We start from the raw sequence: 20163 nt of genomic DNA on the forward strand, positions 1-20163 counted from the left end.
CAACACATAAATTATTAACAGAGTTAAAACAATATTTGTTTTCCCCCAAATACATTTTTGAATGCTGTCCTCATACCAGTTAGGTTTTTCTGAAACTTTAATGAAGGTCTCTGATTTCCTCCAGACTCACGGCTGAGGCACAGGCTTGGCTGGGCCTTTGATTTGGCTGTGGGAGCACATGTGGCACCACATCCTCACACTGTTCATCCCACTGGGGCTGGGGGAGTGATCAAGCAAAACAGCTGTGATGAGGCAGGAGAAACAGCAGCCTGTCTGTAATTAGGAATTTCAGTTGCTGAGTTCAGAGGTTCTGTTTTTCTAGTGACTGTTCTGCAATTTTTTTTATTTCAGTAGCTGTCCCTAGGCTCAGCAGAGAGAGCCCATGCTTCACTCTGCTTGGAATACTTTTCTCCTAACAAAGAAAAATACAGTGCAGTTCCTTTAATCTACAAGACAGCCATTTCAATTCAGCAAAAGGATACTTGAAACATCATGGGTTTAAGGATTTTATGCAATCTCAGCCACTTCTCTCTCTGCCAGGGAGCATATAAAAAATTAAAACCCCAAATATTGCTTCTTGCTCTTCTAGGCCCTAATTACAAATACATTTTCAAAAGGAGGAGTCAACTTAAGCCTAATATTGTGCAAAATCTCATACTTTCAATACAGCCTTCACTTGATGTGGATTGGTAATTGGAGCTGTGGAATCAATTTTTCCCACACTTGAAACACTCAAATGAGTATGAAATGTGTTGCATTTGTTCCATGCACGTTTACAGTTCTGCACTTTGCTTGGAGTGGAATGATCATTCTGATGTATTTTTTATAACAGAGCAACATTTCCTCAGACTTTGATGTTTCATGTACAGAGCTATTATAACCATTTGCCATTTAGGTGCATGATCCATGGCTAATCTCCAAAGCTTTGATGCAAGCAATAATTATTACTATCGATGTCATTGCACCATATTTAAAATATGAACATCTCATTGTAAGTCTACAGCTAAAAAAAAAAAAAAGGCAACCAGTTCACATCAAGACTGGAAATTCCCTGTTGGTAAACATCTGTAAGATGAGATTCCAGAGGCTGCAGTGAGGCACTGACTGTGAGTGCAAGAGCTCTGAGAGCAGAAGGGTGACGCAATGTGTGTGCTGGCCTCTGCATTGAGAACAGCGCTGGGAAATTGAGAACTGTGGTCTCCAGATGACATATTCTGACAATCTGTTTTTGAAGTTTGACCCTGAACTCAGGCATATGGCATATTTCAGCAGCTCCTGCACCTGGGCCTCTGAGTAATTTTATCTGTGCCCTGTGTCACTGGCATTCTGGAGGCCAATATTTATTCAAACCACGGTTTCCAGACCTGACTAAGCAAAACACCTGGAAGTGCCTCAGAGCTCTCTCCTGCCTTTTTATGAAATCTGGATCTGAATAGACGGTTAATTGGGACATTGTCACGCATATTTTCAAGGAGAGCTGAAAATGTGTGTGTCTGTATTAACACTTTCAACTTACCAAAACGTACCTTACAGGTCTCTAATTGCACTGAAACAAACTGTGTTAATGTATTTAGTTAATGGTCCATTTATGCTACTGGCAACTGTTTCTGGAAAGTCAAATTAACAACTCTAAACATCTGACTAATAGGAAAAACATTATGTTTTGATTGTACATGAACGTTAATGGTTAATAAATTTTCAAAGCTTCTGTATCAGAATGAAATCAATATTTTCTTTAATCGCCTTGCCATAATGCTGTAACTGTGGAAAAACTTACTAGAAAATAATGGCAGAAAATAGACCAATGTCTTCAGTCTAAAAAGTCATGTGGGTCTGAATGCACTGGAAATACTCTGCCTGGAGCATAAAGGACAAGATTAGTTTGATTCTGAAAGGTGGAAGGCTGAAGCTGCTAAGCTCAGCCTGTGTCCAGGGCTACCTGGGATCATCCTGCAGCACAGTCTGGCTTACACAGCAGCTGACACCAAGCTAATGCTGTCACCCTGCCAATCCTTACAGACAGAGGTGTGCCAATCCTTACAGACAGAGGTGTGCCACCAACAAAACTGTGGCTCCTGCAAGCCAAACTGAGCACAGGAACTAGCATGTCCATGCCCTTGTGCTGCTGTGCAATGAGACCATCTTTCCACACTTCCATAAGAGGTGCTAATTATAGCTGCCTCTGCCTTGTTCAGGCTCCACTGGTTGGTCTGACATGTTACATCTGAGTAGAAATTTCACTGACTTTTTTTTTTTTACCTACAGACAGTGTTTTACATGGCAAGATCAAGAGACAACACAAAGAGTGATGATCTGAAAAAGAAAACAAGAAAAAAAGGCCAGCAAGGGCAGATGCAAGGACTAGGGGCTGAAGACCACACACATACACACTATGTGAGACTGTCTATAGCAACAGAAGTTTATATCCCACTGGGATTTCTTCTGAATATCAGAGAGGAAAACAGCAGCTGATACCAACAGAGCAGAAAGGTAGAGCATGTGGTAGAAATGCAGTCAGACCTTCACCACATTACTGCATCTAAGTGGTGCTTGTAAAACTGTCCCTGCATCATGCCTCCAGACAGACTTCTCCTTTTTTCCCAGAGACCCCCGAAAAATTCTCAGGGCCAGGTTCACAACAGTTCTCCCCAAGCAGGCAAAGAATGAGACACCAGCACCCTTTTTGTCTACTCAGCCCTCCCTCCCTGTCTAGGATTTTTTTGGTGGACTGACTAACTAGAAGAGTGGACAACTTCAGCAATAAGGAGCAGTCCCAAATTCTTGCAGCAAAGTGGCAGAGTTGCTTATCAACTGGATACACAGAAGAAATACCTGTATAGTATATAAATCACCTGTCATCATCCTTTCTGGAAAACTCATTATTATAATAGTCTAATCATTGTGATATCCAGTGGCATTATTCCTGCTAATATTAATCCTTATTAGTTCATCTAGTATTAATGTGTATGTCACAAGTACTTCCACATGATTTTCCAGGCTTCTTGCATGCTTAAGGCCATCCTGGTTTCTCCTTCAAGGAAAAAGCTCTCCATTCATCACCTATAAGACAGTCAGGCACTGAAGTGCCCAGATTTGAACCTAAGGAATCCCTTCCTTAGGTCTCCCAGTGTTTTTCTCTTAGTGAAAAACATACCTCATACCCCACCACCGTGCAAGTTCCTTGGTAAAGGCGATCTGTGTTTTCCTGTTTTTATTTTGTACACATACCACAGAGCTGAGGCTGAGTTCAGCATCAGTGTTCAACAGGTAGTAACACCCTGTCCACAAGGCTGGAGTCATGCTGGAGTCCATCCAATATGCAGGGTCAGTCCTTCAAAGGGAGGGAGGCACTGGGGCTTCATGCACCTGCTTTTCTGTGTCTGCACTCTCCCCTGGGCAGCAGTGTGGGACCAGCCTGCAGGCAGGTCCCCCAGCACCAGACACTGGTGTCAGTCTGCAGCAGGCAGCACAACCACTACCAAGAGGCAAATTCTCCTGTAAGAACAGGAATGGGGATCACTCTGCTCAGCCCAGGTATCTCATCACAGAGCCAAGGGTTTTACTACCGATTCCTTCAATGCTGTTTTACGTTTCACTAGCTCTGCCTTAAACATGGCTGGAATGTAAAGCAGAACTCCAGGCGAGGAGCATCAGCTAACCCATGCTGCCCTCCTCAGGAGCAGAGCACAGCCTGCACAGGGAATGATGGGCTGCTTTGCATGAACAGACACACCAAGAATCTCATCTTAGTAAAGCTAAAGAGCTCCTCAAAAAGAAAGGCCTTTTCTACAGCACTAAACATGCTTGTCTTCAGTTGAAGCTCAAGGAGCGAGAATAAGCCTTTCTTCAGGACAAATACGCACTCAGGAAATGCAAAGGGAGACAAAAGAGCAGGTGCTGCATTAGTGGCAGCAGCAACACCTCCTGCATGCACCTGGTGGAACATACAGCTGGATGGAGATTAAAGGTAGCAAAACCCATACTCCCTTCTTCCCATCCTTATGCAGTGGACAGCACACAAATGGGGTCTCCTCCATAGCACATGCCATCACACCCACACCACAGTGAGTTCTGCTACTGGATCACAGTCGCAGACTCAAAACACTGGCACTGCCCTATTGCAACAGAGATCTTTATAGCTCAGAAAGCAAAACGTCCAGAGACAAAGCAATTGGCCCACCCACTGACAAGAATATGTTTCCCAGAACCAAAAAGGGCTTGTCCAGTCATAAACTCCTGAAGGGGAAAAGGAGCAAGTATCAAACAACAGGTAGATAACAATCAAAATAAAAATATCAATGAATCACCTGAAGTGGGAACAAGGAGGATTATACCATTACATCAGTATGGGGAAAAAATAGAAAGTCATTGAGAGAATTCAGCACAAGGCTGTTTGAAAGATGCAACTCCATCTGGGAAGATCATGGTCTGGCATGTGCCACAAAGGGCTGCCAGGAATGCTGTCACAGTAAAATGCCTTTAGCTTCTTCTGATGGCACGAGAAGGAAAAGCTAGAGCAATCATATACAAAGGAGCTATCTGGAGGCAAGCTGTGGCACATGTCAGAGATTATGTTTATAGTTCGATGAAGTTTAATTCCTATGCTCTCATCTCCCACTCAGGGACATCTTTGCATTTTGCATTTATCACCAAAGTCTATTCTTATTCCAGTCCACAGAGGCTGATGAACAATGTTCCTTTATTTTTCATTTCAGAGGATCATTACTTATGTTGAAGCCATTGGTCCCTAACAGAGATGTAAGATGTAGTTCCCTAGGAATTCAGAGGTTATTAAAAGTTCTTTTCTGATATCCAATTTGCCTGTTATTTATTTTGGGAGTTATTTCTGCAGGAACCTTACAGCCAAGAGGCACCTTGACTTGTTACCAGAACTGGCCCTAAGGGTGGCCAAAAGCTGGGGCAGGCACGCAGCAACATTACAGATTAAAGTAGTAATTACAACAGAGAATCCAATATCAAAGAAAGCAAAAGTAGCAAAGTCAAGTGAGGAAAAGGAAACATAAATCAGAAAAAAATACAGTGGCGTTTAGGATAATTAGAGCGCAGGAACTGGAGTGTGCTCTTGAGCAAGCACTTCCCAGACAGACACCACTCACTTCAGAGTAGCTTTAGGTAAGGACATAATCCTGTTACACGTTTTGTTGCTTCTCTAAGAACTCCTAACATGTTATTTACTCTTATGACTCAGTGCTATTCCAGCTTTTCTATGGAAGTATTTATTACTATTCCAGGTCTCATTCATTACTTAACAATCACCTCTGTACTTTTGACTGTCTACACAAAATTAGGATTATTCTCCCTTCTGCTCATCACTTCTAGTTCTCTACACTGGATTACATCAAGTCAGTCACTCATAGCACAGGACAGCTGGGAGGTGCCCCACTAGCAAAATGGCCAGAGGTGGTGAGGAAGGGTAAGCACTCACATCCCACTTACATGATGATGTTGCTCTTCTGAGGGCGCAGAAAAGCTCCCTGGTTCCAGGATGCCAGCCTAAACCTCTGCCATTGGCAATGGACTCTTCATACATGCCTCCTGACATCCCTGCCACAGGGACTCCTACCACCAGCTTCAAGCCCAGGTGTTCAGTTCCATACTGAGAACAGCGACACTGGTGCAGCAGACAGGAGAGTGAAACAGCATGTGTGACTTGGGAGCCATTTGTCACAGAGTTTGTTTAGTTTCCCCTAGTGAAGAAAACAGCAGAACAGAGGATTCATAATTTTAAATTCTATATAGTGACAAACTAGCAAGTGCATTTAACAACCAAAATACAATTCACAGCCAGTAATGGATACTGTAAAGTGTAAGCTGGTACTTGGATTACCAAAGGCAGAGTCTATCAATTTTTGGGTTTGTATTAAAGTTGCTTTTTCCATCTGTTGAAAGTGGCTCTTAGGATTTCACAGGACATTACACTTAATGTGTCTCATTTGCTGCACCCAAAGGAATTTCATTCTGCTACATTAAGAAATACCTTGGTACACTGGCTAAGCTTTTAACTTTCCAGAACACTGTTCCATGTCTGTCTCCATCCCAGCAGTTACCTTCTTTAAGTGTCTAATTTATACACACACATATACGTACAAGACACAGTGTAATTCACATGTCATATTGGCTTTGTAACAATGAGGATTCTGTCTCTGCCCCTTTGTGACCTCTGTGATCACCAGCCCAGCCTCTGCCACAGGTGTGCAGAAGGGACATGCCTGATCTCTGAAGCACACTTGCATCTGTAGCTTTTGCTTTGCTCCTCACTACACACAGGTGGAGAAATGGGAAAGTACACTAAAACTCCTTTTGCGGGAGATGTCCCACACATGTACACTGCATATACAGACAGTTGTGCCTTTGTTCTTGTGAGAATCTCATTTCTTCATTTTACAGCCATGTAAATTCCAGCTGGGTGTTCCCATGCCAAGGCACAGCTGCCTCTTAGCAGAGGATCATGCCAGTTCTAGCACCACAAATACCATCTCCTACAAGTGCCATCACAAAACCCACTTCCAGATGCATATTCTATTCTTTCTTAAAAGCCTTGGCAACCAAACATCTGTAATTGTGCCTCAGTATTAAGCCTGGCCTCCCATTCATCCCAAGCTCAAAAATGCCCTCTTCTCCCTGCACACTTGCCCTTCCTGTTATTGTCATTATACTGCATCAGATCTTGCTGCCATTAGATATATATTCCAAGGGATCTTGCTACAAACTAGATTTAGGGAAGGTTTAGTGTATTGCTGAATCTAAGCCTCCTAGTGGGTTTTTCCCACCTGCACTGTTATTTCACAGAGCTGTTAACAGGAACTGATGGTAGCTTGACAGGTGACTTGAACTGCGCTGCAACACACACTGGAAAAATACCTGTTTCAAGAATTTAGCAGTGGGTTGGACTAGATAATCTGCAGAGGCTTCTTCCAAGCCCACCCATTCTGGGACTCTGAAAAGCAGAGACAGCCTAAGTTCTGCACTGCCTTTTGGAGCAGTAGTGTTGTCTGCAGTTCTCAAACACAAGCTGTGTGTAAAGCATGACTGGGTCACTCGTTGGGAAATACAATCTATTTCCACAGTGATGTGCCTTACATTCCTTTAAAAATCGTGATGGAGAGAATCTCTAGGGCAGAAGAAGCTGCATAGCATTTTCATGGGTTATTAGAACATGAAGAGATGCAGAGTGCATGCTTCTTCCCTCATCCTCACTGCAGTGATCCAGAAAATTCTCTTCCCCAAAAGCTCCAGCCTGTCTGAACTGCAGAGTTACTCACAAAAAAATGGAGGATGTTCCTTCTCAGAACACATATGAAAATACACCCATTTCTGTTAATTCTCCTTATCATGCTTTCCAGAGCACAATCGGAGCATGGCCTGACCTTACAGGACACCAAGATCTCCCATCCTGGCCAGACTCTGTATGTTTTGTGAGGAGTTTTGTTATGACAGGCATCAGGCAAGGTGGGTACATAGTTGCTCCTGAAAAAGCAACCCCAAAATTCCACACAATATCTTGGAATGAGTCAGGAGGAGGCAGCAGAGCAGCATATCAACCATCTACCCACATGGGAAAAAGCAAAACCCATCTCTAGTCCAAGAAGCGCACAACCAAGAGCCCCTGTGCTGCTGGGCAAACATGCAGCCACAAGAGTGCAACTTCTGGTTTTCTGACAAAATTCAAGCAGGGGCACCAAGCTACACAGAACAGAGAGATGCTGGGCATTGCAGGCAAAAATGAGACATATATGAACCTGATGGGTTCCTTTCCTACATTTTCTTACAGACTCCAATATTGCTATAGTGACGCACAACACCAGAGAATATAATTGCTGTAGTGATTACTTACAGCCATTACATTAAGCTTTAAAATGCTCCTTTCAAATTGAACAATGTTTTTTCAAAGTCAACAGCTGGTTCACAGCTTGAAAGCAACAGTTAAGATAAATTAAATAAAAAGGGTAATAAAATCACAGACTAAATTTAATTTTTGAAGCACATGCAAACTCCAACAAAGACTTTAAAATATCTTTCAAAAACATCCACAGAAACAAAAGGCAATGCAACCAACAATTGTGGTGTGCTCATTAATAAGAACGTGATGTAGGAACACAGATAAATGTGTATGCTTAGAGCAGAAAACAAATTAATGCAGCTTTTATGGCCCTAGTCCAGGGGATGAACCAAGCACAAGTTTCAAATGAGACTTTTAAATCTTGGGAGGAAGGCAAAGATGTTTATATATATGAATATATATTCTTCCTCTTAAGGTACATAAATGTATATAAAGTGTGGCTAACGAAAATGACATGTCCCAGCCCTCAGCATAAAAAGGGGATCTCGTGTGTGCTCGAGATCAGTACAATGCCAGGAGCCTGCATCAGCCCTTGAAATGTGTAGAAAAAGGGTCCCTTAATAGTGAGAGGTTGGACAGAGCAACGACATGTCTAAACTGGTGCAGTTATCATGTCGTTCTCACTTTATTGTTTATCGCAATGATTTTTATACATTTGCAACATGGTTGACATTATAGGTCACACAAAATATGTAAACAATCCTTGCTTTAAGGTGGCTAAGGTCTTAAGGCTACAATTCTACATAACAAACCCTGTAATTCCCCGAGAAACCTTAACGTGAGAAGTGAATTCTGGCTGCGCCACAACTGAGAATTTCTCCTGCGCCACAGAGGCCTGAGGCCCTGCAGGCACAAGAGGCCCACAGGCCTCACAGGCCAAAGGGCTCAGTCTGGAATTGCTCAAACCTCACTCTAAATATAAATCATGTCCCCTCCCTCGAAGGAATTCAGTTACAGAAATGCACTACTGGAATGACAGGTAAGCCTTACATTTCCAGAGTGTACATCAGCAGCTAAATGCCAAGAGACTTTTCTCTGGCCTGGCCCTCTGTTTGTCATTGTGAGAACAATGTTCACAATTTCAATGGCTTCTTTCTCGCTAGCAACAAAGTGCCAAAGCTACACAACCATTTGGATAAACCAGAGAAACACAAAGGGCTCATGCTGTCTCTTCCTTCCACACTCCTGTCAGGCCTTTCTCCCTGCAGCAGGGCTCAAACAGGCTGACCCCAAGCAGCTCTCTGTGCCTCAGACCTTCAGGCTGCCAATACAGCACTTGGATAAGAAAATGATAGAAGAATCAGGAATCCATATTCTACCTTCTTCATCACAATGGGGTTTTTTGCCTTATGAGAAAGGCTGTTTCTCACTAATGCTCATTAGCAATAAGAGACATCCCAGTTTAGTTTTCTTTGCACCTGCAGCTATAAAGATTGTTTCAAAGGTTGGTCCTTGTGGCAGTGCATCTGCTTCATTTCTTCTTGGGCCACGCTATGACCCAAGAAACGCTGACTAGGCTTTGGCCTTGACCAACAGCATCTGCACCAAGCTCCTCCTGAGCTTATCAGAAACAGTGTCTGTCTGTTCCAGGAAGTGGTGCTGTCTAATGAGCTCCTGTTTTTAACAAACAGCCTTGAAAACTTGTTTTTCTTGCCTGAATAATAACCTGAGTGGAACAACATTTTTGTTACTGAAATTTCAAAGAAAGTTGCCAACACAAACTGAAGCCAGGATGAAAAATTACTATGAGTGAAGTCCGTTCTCTTGCCACCCTATAAACAGTGGTCCTGAGTGAGACCTTTTGAACCCTCCTGGACTGCAGCAGGCTGCAAATTGTGACCTCCTTTTGAGGGGGGCCACTCAGAGCCAGTGAATTCTTGTTTGCTATACTCAGACAACCACTGCTGAATGACAAGACAGATCATGGACTGATGCCCCCACTCCTTGAGGCTCAATCCTTTGTCTTATGACAAGATATAAAGGCATCCAATGTGAATCCCTCACCGAATTCGAGGGGAATTTTTCACAGGTATATACCTAGTACACAGTGTTTAGGTTTTTGTGCATGCAAATGTGAATATGCTATGTGAAATGTACTATAAATGTTGCTCCTTTAAATTTTTAAGAAGTTTAGATTTGTAAATAAATTAGGCCTGGTAGTTACTATTGTGCTATAGTAAATTCTATATGAATCTTTTGTTAAAATGTTTAACTTGAGCTATCAGTTAAGTGTTGTTAAATTTAAGAGCTGTTAAACCTTTTTTAGGCCTAAACTGTTGGTCAAGCCCCAGCTCAGTTTAGCAGAGAGGTCCATTCTGAACCTTGGGACTCAGCAGGAGGGTCTTCCTTATTCCTTTTTTTCCTTATAATTTTCTACCCTTACCCTTTTCCCCCCTCCCCACCACCCAGCCTTCACACAGATAATTTTGGAGTTCATTCTGGTTTTAGACTGATTGATTCTAGACTTCAGTTTGCTCTTTCTAGTTCTTGAGAACTTAGTAGAGTTAACTTTGCCAACAAATTTTTTCATGCTTTCACTTTTATATTAAACGTGCTTTTGCTGATACTTTTGCTGGTGATTGTTTGAGCAACCTTAAAACACTCCTTCATGACAGTTGTAAAGATCTTATGTTTTAATGTTGAAGGAGCTGTCTGAACATATTTGCAAATATGAAGGGGATTCAAGTTGATATAAGGAAAAAGAATTTTAAAATAGTCTTACATAATTTCCACCCAGCAAAGGTAACTAAGGCTACATGTGTAACCAATACTGACTGTCTCAGTACTGACACATATGTCCCAGATGGATGTTACATAATGATTTTGTAAAATAAGTATTTTCCAGTGAATTCTGAAAGTAGAACTGGGTGTGCTGATATAGCTTGCTCCAGAAAGAACACTGCGTGTCCTATACCCAAAGCAATGAGAGGCATTCCAAAGTGCCATGCAAAATGTCACCTTATCTCACTTAAAGTTATTTCATCTAGTAATATCAGGGAAATTACAACAATATGTTGTTCTACATGAAAGTACATGGCAGCACTATTTGTGAGACCTGGCAGCTGCCACTCTCGGCCGAGCAGATGGCAGCGATAAAAACACAGTTCAGGGAACAGGTTGATAAAGATATATCCGTCATTACACTGTCGCTGCACAATTACACTCAACTCCAAGATACCATCAGAATACATGGCTGTGTTATTCTCAGTCAGGAAGACCTTGCTCATCTGAGGAAAATTATGTTTAATAATTAATTCTGTACATATTTTAATCAGAATCATTCATCTCTTGTTCAGAAGAACAGAAAAAGCAATCTGGAAAGACATCAAAAATCTTCAGTCTTATGTGTTTACACTTTTGTTCTTGCAGAAGAGGAAACAATCATTTCCTGTAAAGGAAAATAAGAGCCAACTATGGCTCTCATGGCAGTCATAAAGTTATATTCCCATTTAAGTGCCAGAGGGCATCTTAGGTTCCATTTTCACTTTTTTTTTTTTTTTTTTTTTTTTTTTTTTTTTTTTTTTTTTTTTTTTTTTTTTTTTTTTTTTTTTTTTTTTTTTTAGCATGGGTGGGCAGGATCAGGGGCAATGTTAAATGAGCATATTGTGTATATTACTCGCAGAAGGCACCAGTCAAACACTCCTGGAAGCAAAATCAGCCTAAGCATTGGTGGCAGGGCAGCAGCAGTTCCAGCCTGTCCCCACTTCATCCCTGCTCCTGGATGCTGCCAATACTGACAGGCATTGACCTGCTGCAATGGCCGGTGAAGGAACATGCCCAAAAGCATTCCAAAAGCCCTGGAAATGAGGGAAAGGATGACCTTCCCTGGTACAGAATTACAGAATGGTTCAGGTTGGAAGGGACCCCAGGTGGATCTTCCAGTCCAACCTCTCTGCTCATGCAGGGTCATCCCAGAGCTCATGGTACAGGATCATGTCCAGATCATTCTGGAATATCTCCAGGAAGGGACTTTCCACACCCTCCTCAGGCAAACTGTTCAGTACATCTCACTCCCACAGTGAAGAAGTTCTTCCTCATGGTCAAGTGAAACTTTCTACACACCAGTTTCTGCCTGTTGCCTCTTTTCCTATTGCTGGACACCACTGAGAAGAGCCTGGGTCTATATTCTTGCCATCCTCCCCTTAAGGAGGGTGTAAATTCCAAAGTGCCAAACTGCCAAAAGGGACATGGCATTCTTGAGGAGATGAGCAGCAGCCTGGGGTCCTGAGAAATAAAATCTTCAGTGTTACTTCTTGTGCCCTGAAAGGAGTTTGTAGCCAGGTGGGGGTTGGTCTCTTCTTCCAGGCAACCAGTGACAGGACAAGAGGACTGGGGGAGTTTTGGGCTGGACATTAGGAAGAAGCTCTTCACAGAATGAGTAATTGGGCATTGGAATGGGCTGCCCAGGGAGGTGGTGGTGTCACCATCGCTGGAGGTGTTTAAGACAAGCCTGGAAGTGGTACTCAGTGCCATGGTCCAGGTGACAAGGTGGTGTTAGGTCACAGGTTGGACTTGATGATCTCAAAGGTCTTTTCCAACCTAGTCCATTCTGTGATTCAAGACTATTGATGCTGTATCAGAATTCACCTGAAGTGAAACTGATAAAGCTCATCAGGACCTCAATGCCTCACTGCTGTGCTGGAGATTACTTGTTTAGACCTTGGTGTTATTTGAAATTCCAGAAAGAAAATTCTAATCTTCAAAATGAAACTTGTGAAAATATTACTCATATTTAAACTACAAAAACAGTTCTTTAATGACAACTGTATTAACCAACTTAAATGCAAGTAAATGTTAATGTAAATGGTTATAAAAAGTGGACAGCCTAAAGACACAAGATTAACAACATTTGCTAGCATCCTAAATTGCAAATAATGAACACACGGTCTAACAAGAATATCCTTGCTGCTTAAATACTTTCTCCTACAGCAGTATATATTAACATTTAGCAGTTAAGGAGAAAATACTGAATGAAGGTGCTAAAATCACACTGTCACAAGCGGAATTCAAGGTGCCAAGAGAAAGGCAGTCAGAAGACAGGCAATAGACAGGCCAGCATGATAAGCAATGCACAAGTCTGAAGTGTGAGAAGTGTGAGAGCAGAAGTGATCCTTTCAAGGAGACAGCTGGGGAGCAGGGGGAGAGCCACCACCAGCAACAGAAGGATTCACTTTTTTTCCTTTTTGGAAAGCATTAGTGACTGAGCATGGAACAAAGAAGAGTGAGTGTCTCAGTACAGAAAATGATCATTTTAACTTTTTATTAAAAGGATTTGTCTGAAATCTGAAGATTTCAACCCTAACTAGGAGCTAAAAATCGCTAATTTCTTGTTACAGTGGTTTAGACCTTGGTTCACCATGTTAAAACATTCCTCAGTCGCTGAATTTTAAGTAAAATATTGTTTGCCTTTGCAGTCAAGTATTAAGTCCGGAGAACGTTCAGGGCACATTATCAAAGCAAGCTGGGGCTCAGAGATGCAGTGGCCAGGGCGTTAGAAAGAAGACTTCTGTGCATATCCCGCGCAGAAAGCACGTCCTATGTGCAGGTTTGCAGCAGGCAGCCGAGCCAGCGGGAGGACACGGGCTCGGAGCCGCGCTGGGCTCCACTCCAGCTCCTCGAGCACACGCGGCCGGGCACAGACGTTTCTTTGCAGCACAAAAGGTCGCCTGGGAAGAGCTCATCTCCCCTTCCCCCGGCACGCACCGCCTGCGTTCCGCTATCCCGCGACGGGGACTGAGAGGATCCACAGCGCAGGCAGACACCTCCTCACGCCGGGAGAGGAGACCGTGACCTTCACCGCGTCTGTGCGCTCCCTTTTACTGCGACAGCAGCGCCGATCACAGCCCCCTAATTCCAGCAGACTCGCTGGCCAAGGGCACAGCTCAGAACGGCCGCACCGAACTCCGCCGGTACGGGAGAGACCCCGGCCCCGCCCCCGGCCCCGGCCCCGCCCCCGGCCCCGCCCCCGGCCCCGGCCCCGCCCCCGGCACGGACTGCCCGGCTCGGCCCCGTCTCTGGCCCCGCCCCCGCCCCTCGCCTCCCGCGCGTCCGGCCCGACAGCGCCGCCTCGCGGTGGTCGGCTCAGCCGCGGCCATGGCGGCGACGGGCAGCGCGGAGGGCGCGAACAGCCCCGCGCTGTGGGCCGAGGTGCGGGCGCTGCTGCCCCGCACCGAGGAGGGGCTGACCTTGGCGCTGAGCGGCGAGGTGGAGGAGTGCGTCCTGCCGCTGCTGCGGCGGGCCCGCGCGCTTCTCTACGGCGCGGCGGGCCGGCCAGGAGCCGCCGAGGCAGCGGGGCTGGAGCGCCTCAGCGACGTCCTGCGCGATTACTCCTGGGAAAAGCTGAACGCGGGGCCGTGGAGAGAGATCGGCAAGGGCTGGCGCCAGGTCTACGCCTACGGCTGCCTCTTCGGGGCGCTGGCCGTGGTGGCCGCGGGCCGGCCGCTCGATCGCGCCGTGCGGCTCTGCGACCTGGGGCTGCTGATGGGCGCCGCCGTCCTGGACAACGTCCTGGCGCGCCTGGTGCGGGCGCTGCAGCCGCACCTGCCCCGCGCTGAGGCAGCGCCCGCAGCCCGCGATCCGCACGGCGCGGACCCTCAGGGGGAGCGGCCCTGCCCGAGCGGCCGGCTGCAGCCGCCGGCCCCCGCCCTGCGCCCCGAGGAGGGCGTTCCGCACCTTCGCTGTCCTTCGCTGGAGCACTTCAGAGACAACTACCTCGTTCCCCAGCGGCCCGTGATCCTGGAGGGCGTCATGGACCACTGGCCGTGTATGAAGAAGTGGAGGTGAGAAGTAAGTTCCTTCCCTGTCCGAGTAAAGGCACGATCGTTCCGTGTTGGGTATCTTGATGCTCGATAGAGCGGCAGGGACCGTCACAGAGGTTGGGTACCGTGAGCAGTGCATTTTACTAGCAGTGCTGTTCTAGTACTCTATGGAAGATGCTTCATAGATGAGGGAAACTGTTGCCTCAAGTTTGCCTGCTTTTCACTGTTTGCATTTTGTTCTCACGCAGCTTCAAGTAAACTATGTATGTTTTTAGAAAATTATCTTTGTTTACATTCTTCTCCTCTGGGAGGAGAAAGATGATTGATGGTGATGTTCACCAACGAGGTCAAAGAGGTGGCTACCTGTGTAGCCAATCTTGGCCTGTCTGTAAATTTGTATAGATATGGAGTCAAAAAAAATAAAGTAGAAGCTTTCCTTCTTAACCTCCTGCTGGCCTGCTTCGTCCTTTCGTGCTCCTAACAGCAGCCGCAAGTGTGACCCCTCCGTCACAGGAAACTTTTCATAGTACTCAGGGCATCACCCGGCAGGTGCTGGACTGTCTCGGGGCAGAGGAGACCCTTTGGCCTCTTCATGGACTAAGGCTGCCCTCTGCCCAGCCTTCAGCCGTCCCAGGAGCCCCGTGGCAGCACCTGGGAGCTCACCAGAAGTGCACACTGCAAAGTGCCCGTGAGCTGCTCACAGCTCAGTGGATCTGTGTCACACACACAGCAGTAGTTTTTACCCCTTGGAACTTGCCAATAATTAGCGCAGTGGAAAGTGAATTTCGGAGCCATGAGTGAGCATGGTTGACTTTGTCACTCATAAGTCCAAGCACCGATGTTTGTTCAATGTTCTGTTTGACTGTTCGAGTTTCAGACACCACTGAAACTCAGGAGTGAGTAACAGCATTGTGCTGCCTGGTTAGTGCACGCAATGGTGCCCACACATACAATACTGAGCATCACATATTTGTGAGGTGGAGGTCATGATTCCCTAGAAAGGGGGAAAAACCACTCATGCTTAGTTTGAGTAATTGCTGTAGTTCAACAACCAAAGGTAAAATTAAGTGGCTACGCTTGTTATGCCATAGGGATTTTATTCATTTTTGAGGGAAGATACTGCACTGGTTAACTTAAGGCACTTAAAAAGATGAACTTCTCTGTTTAATTAATACTGTCGTCCATGGAGAGATGTATTTCACTCATCAAACTAATCCCTCTGGCTGCAATTGGAATGGGTGTTATTGGCACCTGCATTGACACTGACAGAGAGTTGACCTAATATTACTAAGTAAAAGATACAACATTTTATCAAATGCAGCAGCAGGCAGCAAAAAGATTGGCTATCCCTTGCCAAGAGACAGTAACAGCTTAAATCTTCTTTGTTTGGAAGGAAACAACCGAGGCAAAAAGTTGGGGGTTCATATACACACAAACCTGCCTGCTAATTTCCTTGTTGCTTGCATTCTTTTCTTCTGCCTTTTTCTTCTGGTTGGTTGGATGTAGTCAGGAGAAACTCAGGAGAGTAGAATTTTGTTACCCAACAAGACTGATTTGGATTGATTGCCTTAGATTCAAAATTAGTGAGAGCAGTATAGAAGGTGATGGGACTTCCTTTATTTCAGTGTGGACTATTTCCGTCAAGTCGCAGGGTGCCGCACCGTCCCCGTGGAGTTGGGTGCTCGGTACACAGATGAGGAATGGTCTCAGCAGCTCATGACTGTCAGTGACTTCATCAGCCAGTACATCATGGGTGAGGTAGGTCTGTTACACCCGTTTGTTCCATCTCCAAACACAGCAGCATGGTGCTGGTGTAGACAACAGTTCTGCTTACAACAAATCTACTCTGAGGTGATATCAAGGGAGGGGGTGTTCTGTAAGCACAGCTCTGAATTAAAAGGTTTGACGTATTTTCAAGACCTGAAGCTAGGAATAATTATTGCAATGATAGATTTGATTTCTACCTATAATCAAATGTACAGTGGCTGGAATTTGATGAATACATACACACATACATACTTACATATGCAGCAAAAACCTGGCTGGTGGAATCTAAGAATAAGGGATCCTCAGCCAGCAGTGTTGTTCCTCTTTCTCATTAAACTGCTTAGTGGGATTTAGGATCAGATCCAAATTTACATGCCATGAGACAGAAAAACACAAAGTTGATTAACATCTGGAATCCTTTTGCTGTCACAGGTGAGGATCCCAAGCCCCTATTTCTGTTTCCTGGCCTTCTGGCAGGAAGGACCATGTGCCATAGGAAACTGATCTGTGGTGCACCCTGGAACAGAGTATGGAAATAGTTCTAGGGCATGAAGGAGAACTGGTCTGTGGCCAGCAGGGTCTGGCTAGAAAGATGCAGTGCATTGTCAGCTGTCAAGACCCCATAGGGAGTCCCAGCTTCCTTCACTAACTCAAGCTGGATGATATATTGATTGTGGAGACACACCTACACTTTCACAATTTCGATAGAGCTATAAGTTGCTATTTCTGAAGACCCCCTTATACTGTTGAAATATAGTACTCTGAATAGGACATTGGAAATGGATGTTACCTGTAAGTAAATTCTATTCACCTGTAAGTAAACTAACTCACTGTTGTACCTGTATGTTACTGTGTTGTTTTTTTTTCTGCTGTCATTTCAGAACAGTGTAGGATACCTTGCCCAGCACCAGCTTTTTGATCAGGTAAAACTGAGTGGATGTTTTTAACTTCCTACAGTCATGTTCATTTTGTAGCACAAGTTGTCTCTGAGAATGTTGACTGTACTAGATTGAAGGACATAAGGAGAATTCACAGAAATTCTTAAGTTTCCATTCCCATAAATTGAAGGAACAGAGGGAGAGGTTTGTTCCATTTGGCTGCAAGACATGGAAACAAAACCCTTTTGAGATGAAGACATTCAATCCTAGTGCTGTTTCAGTACAATGTAGCATATACTTAGGAGGATATCATGTGGAAACCCATTTCACAAGTCAGGGAAGAGATTTGGACAGGAAAATCTTCAACATTGATATTTTTACTATATTCTGAAATGTCATTCCAGTTTACCAGAGCTTAGGTTGGTGGGAGACATAAGAAGGAATCTCACAGAGAAGGAAACATAGTATAGAAGAGATCAGCTGCTCTTCCACAAAGAGCAAACATTCTTGTGGGTGTTTCTGATTTCTGCAAAAGCAAAGGGTCTCTGAAGAATGAGGACACCCCTTTATTTCTCCCACTTCTTCCAACAGTCTTCTCACTAGAATAGAAAATTTGAGAACATTTCCTGCAGATTGTTAGCAGGTCAGCTACTTTTCTCCTACTCTTGCCAGACCAGGCAATCATTTGTTTTGTTCAGCCTTGCTTATCTATTCTATGAATTATGTATTTTGGCAAGCCAGCACATACCTTTTTTTAATGTTCCTTTCTTTATGGAAATAGATCCCAGAACTGAAAGAAGATATCAGTATCCCTGACTACTGCTGCTTGGGGGAAGGGGAAGAAGATGACATCACCATTAATGCTTGGTTTGGTCCAGGAGGCACAATCTCACCTCTTCATCAGGATCCCCAGCAAAATTTTTTAGCCCAGGTATGTACTCTTGTTACTCTACACATGCCATTAATGCATGCATTAGAGAAAATGTTTATGGTGTTAGAGACAAGGGGAGCAGACAGCTTGAGGAACAATCAAAGGATAGAAAACATGTAGATATTAATTTGCTATTTTATTGCATTTGTCACTATGGCAATTTAATACTGAATGTAATCTTGTAGACCACAAGTGTTGCTCATTGAGAGAGACTGTTACTTACCCTTGTTTTACAGATGATAGATAGAAATCACAAGCAGCAGCTTTTCCAAGGTCACATGGAATTTGTAACAGAGTTGGGAAGAATCTGGATCCTGTCACGTTGTACTAAGGAGTTTTCTTTTTCTGGCGGTGTGGTTTGAGCCAAGCCAGTCCCCAAGTCTCATGCAGCCACCTTCTCATCCTCCAGCCAGAAGGATGAGGGAGAGAATGGGGAGAGTAAAAGCTAGAAAACTTGTGGATTGAGGTTTAATAACAAAAACCATGCATGTCCAAAGCAAGACAAAGAATTACTTGACTGCTTCCCATGGGCAGGCAGATACTCAGTCATTCCCAGGAGAGCAGAAGCTGTTATGCTTAACAATTACAGGGGAAAACAAACACCATCACTCCAAACATCCCCTCCTTCTTCTTCCCCCATATACTGAGCATGATGTCATATAGTCTGGAATATCCTTTGGTCAGTTTGGGTCACCTGTCCTGGTTGTGTCTCCTCCCAGTCACTCCTACCTTCCTTGCCAACAGCCTCCTTATTCTCAGTTCTTATTTCTAGCTATGTAGAGCCCAAATAATGATGTATAAATTGGGTGCCTTAAACTTTGAATTGAAAGCAGTCTGATTAAAGGCATTTCCTTCCCCAAGCTATTTCAAATTTTTATCTGCTCCAAGGGAAGATGTACTTGAATTCCAATAGCCTGATTTAACTTTTTATTATAGCAGTGTCTATTACTAACAAAGATAATTAAATTTCTTGTAATCAGGTATATTTTACTATTAAATGTTAAATGCCAGCTATGGCCCACAGCTTCCAGTAATATGCCAATTGAAAACATTTCTTTTATTATATACAGGTATTTGGAAGAAAGTATATCCGTCTCTATTCACCACAAGATTCAGAAAACCTGTACCCCCATGAAAGCCAAATTCTTCACAACACTAGTCAGGTAAATAGTTGCCTGAAATTTTAATATCAGTAATGTTATCTATCAATTCATATTTGAGTAAAGACATTCTTCTGATGACTGGTTTTTTTATAGGTTGATGTGGAAGATCCGGACTTGGTCAAGTTTCCAAATTTCACAAAGGCTGCATCTCAGTCCTGCATTCTGATGCCTGGACAGATTCTGTTTATTCCAGTTAAATATTGGCATTACGTGCGATCACTTGAGCTCAGCTTCTCTGTCAGTTTCTGGTGGTCCTAGCTCTGAGATGTACTCAGCAGCACTGAAATGGAAATTGAAAATCAGGGAAGTAGCATTTCTCTCTCAGGAGAGGTTAGAGATGGAGCAAAACCCAACAAACTCTTGTTAAAGCATGGTGAAATAATCACAATGGGTAAGTGGAAAGATGATGTTTCCAGTAAATTTTTCTTACTGCAACTCATAAACTTTATCTTTTGGTCCCAATTCTCTTGACCATGAGGGGAGAGGTAGGGGGAGGAGGGAGTGAGCAAGTATCTCATGGTTTGGAGCATTTTGGTGGGAACATGAATTTGGGGAGTACCATTCCTAAACCACAAGATTGTTAAAGCCTAGAACATAACTGAAGTTAATCCATAGTTTAAGTGCAGTTAGATAACCTGAAGTTTGATTATACTTTGATTAATCATGACCTGAACTGCTGCTACAGCCTTTCTACAGTGCCACACATCTCTGCCAAGGACAAGAATGCTGCCATTTCAGTGTGATGTCTGGCAATAGCCAGTCCTTGGTTCCTTTCCAAGTCACTCTTAAAGGAAAAAGCATTCTT

At 44.1% G+C, this 20163-nt stretch overlaps 1 protein-coding gene and 1 long non-coding RNA gene across 2 annotated transcripts in view; one reads left to right on the forward strand and one right to left on the reverse strand.

Moving 5' to 3' along the window:
• LOC136368044 (uncharacterized) overlaps nucleotides 1–20163 on the reverse strand; it is a 229319-nt gene that overhangs the window by 202767 nt on the left and 6389 nt on the right. The gene's annotated exons all lie outside the window — the stretch shown is intronic.
• Nucleotides 13917–20143, forward strand: KDM8 (lysine demethylase 8). Its single transcript, XM_066329990.1, has 6 exons — nucleotides 13917–14640; nucleotides 16245–16377; nucleotides 17268–17309; nucleotides 18046–18195; nucleotides 19266–19358; nucleotides 19452–20143. Exons 1-6 carry the CDS (start codon nucleotides 13955–13957, stop codon nucleotides 19614–19616), a joined length of 1269 nt encoding a protein of 422 aa, XP_066186087.1. The 5' UTR covers nucleotides 13917–13954; the 3' UTR covers nucleotides 19617–20143.

The sequence above is a fragment of the Sylvia atricapilla genome, chromosome 15, assembly GCF_009819655.1.
Source record: "Sylvia atricapilla isolate bSylAtr1 chromosome 15, bSylAtr1.pri, whole genome shotgun sequence".
Lineage (NCBI taxonomy): Eukaryota > Metazoa > Chordata > Aves > Passeriformes > Sylviidae > Sylvia > Sylvia atricapilla.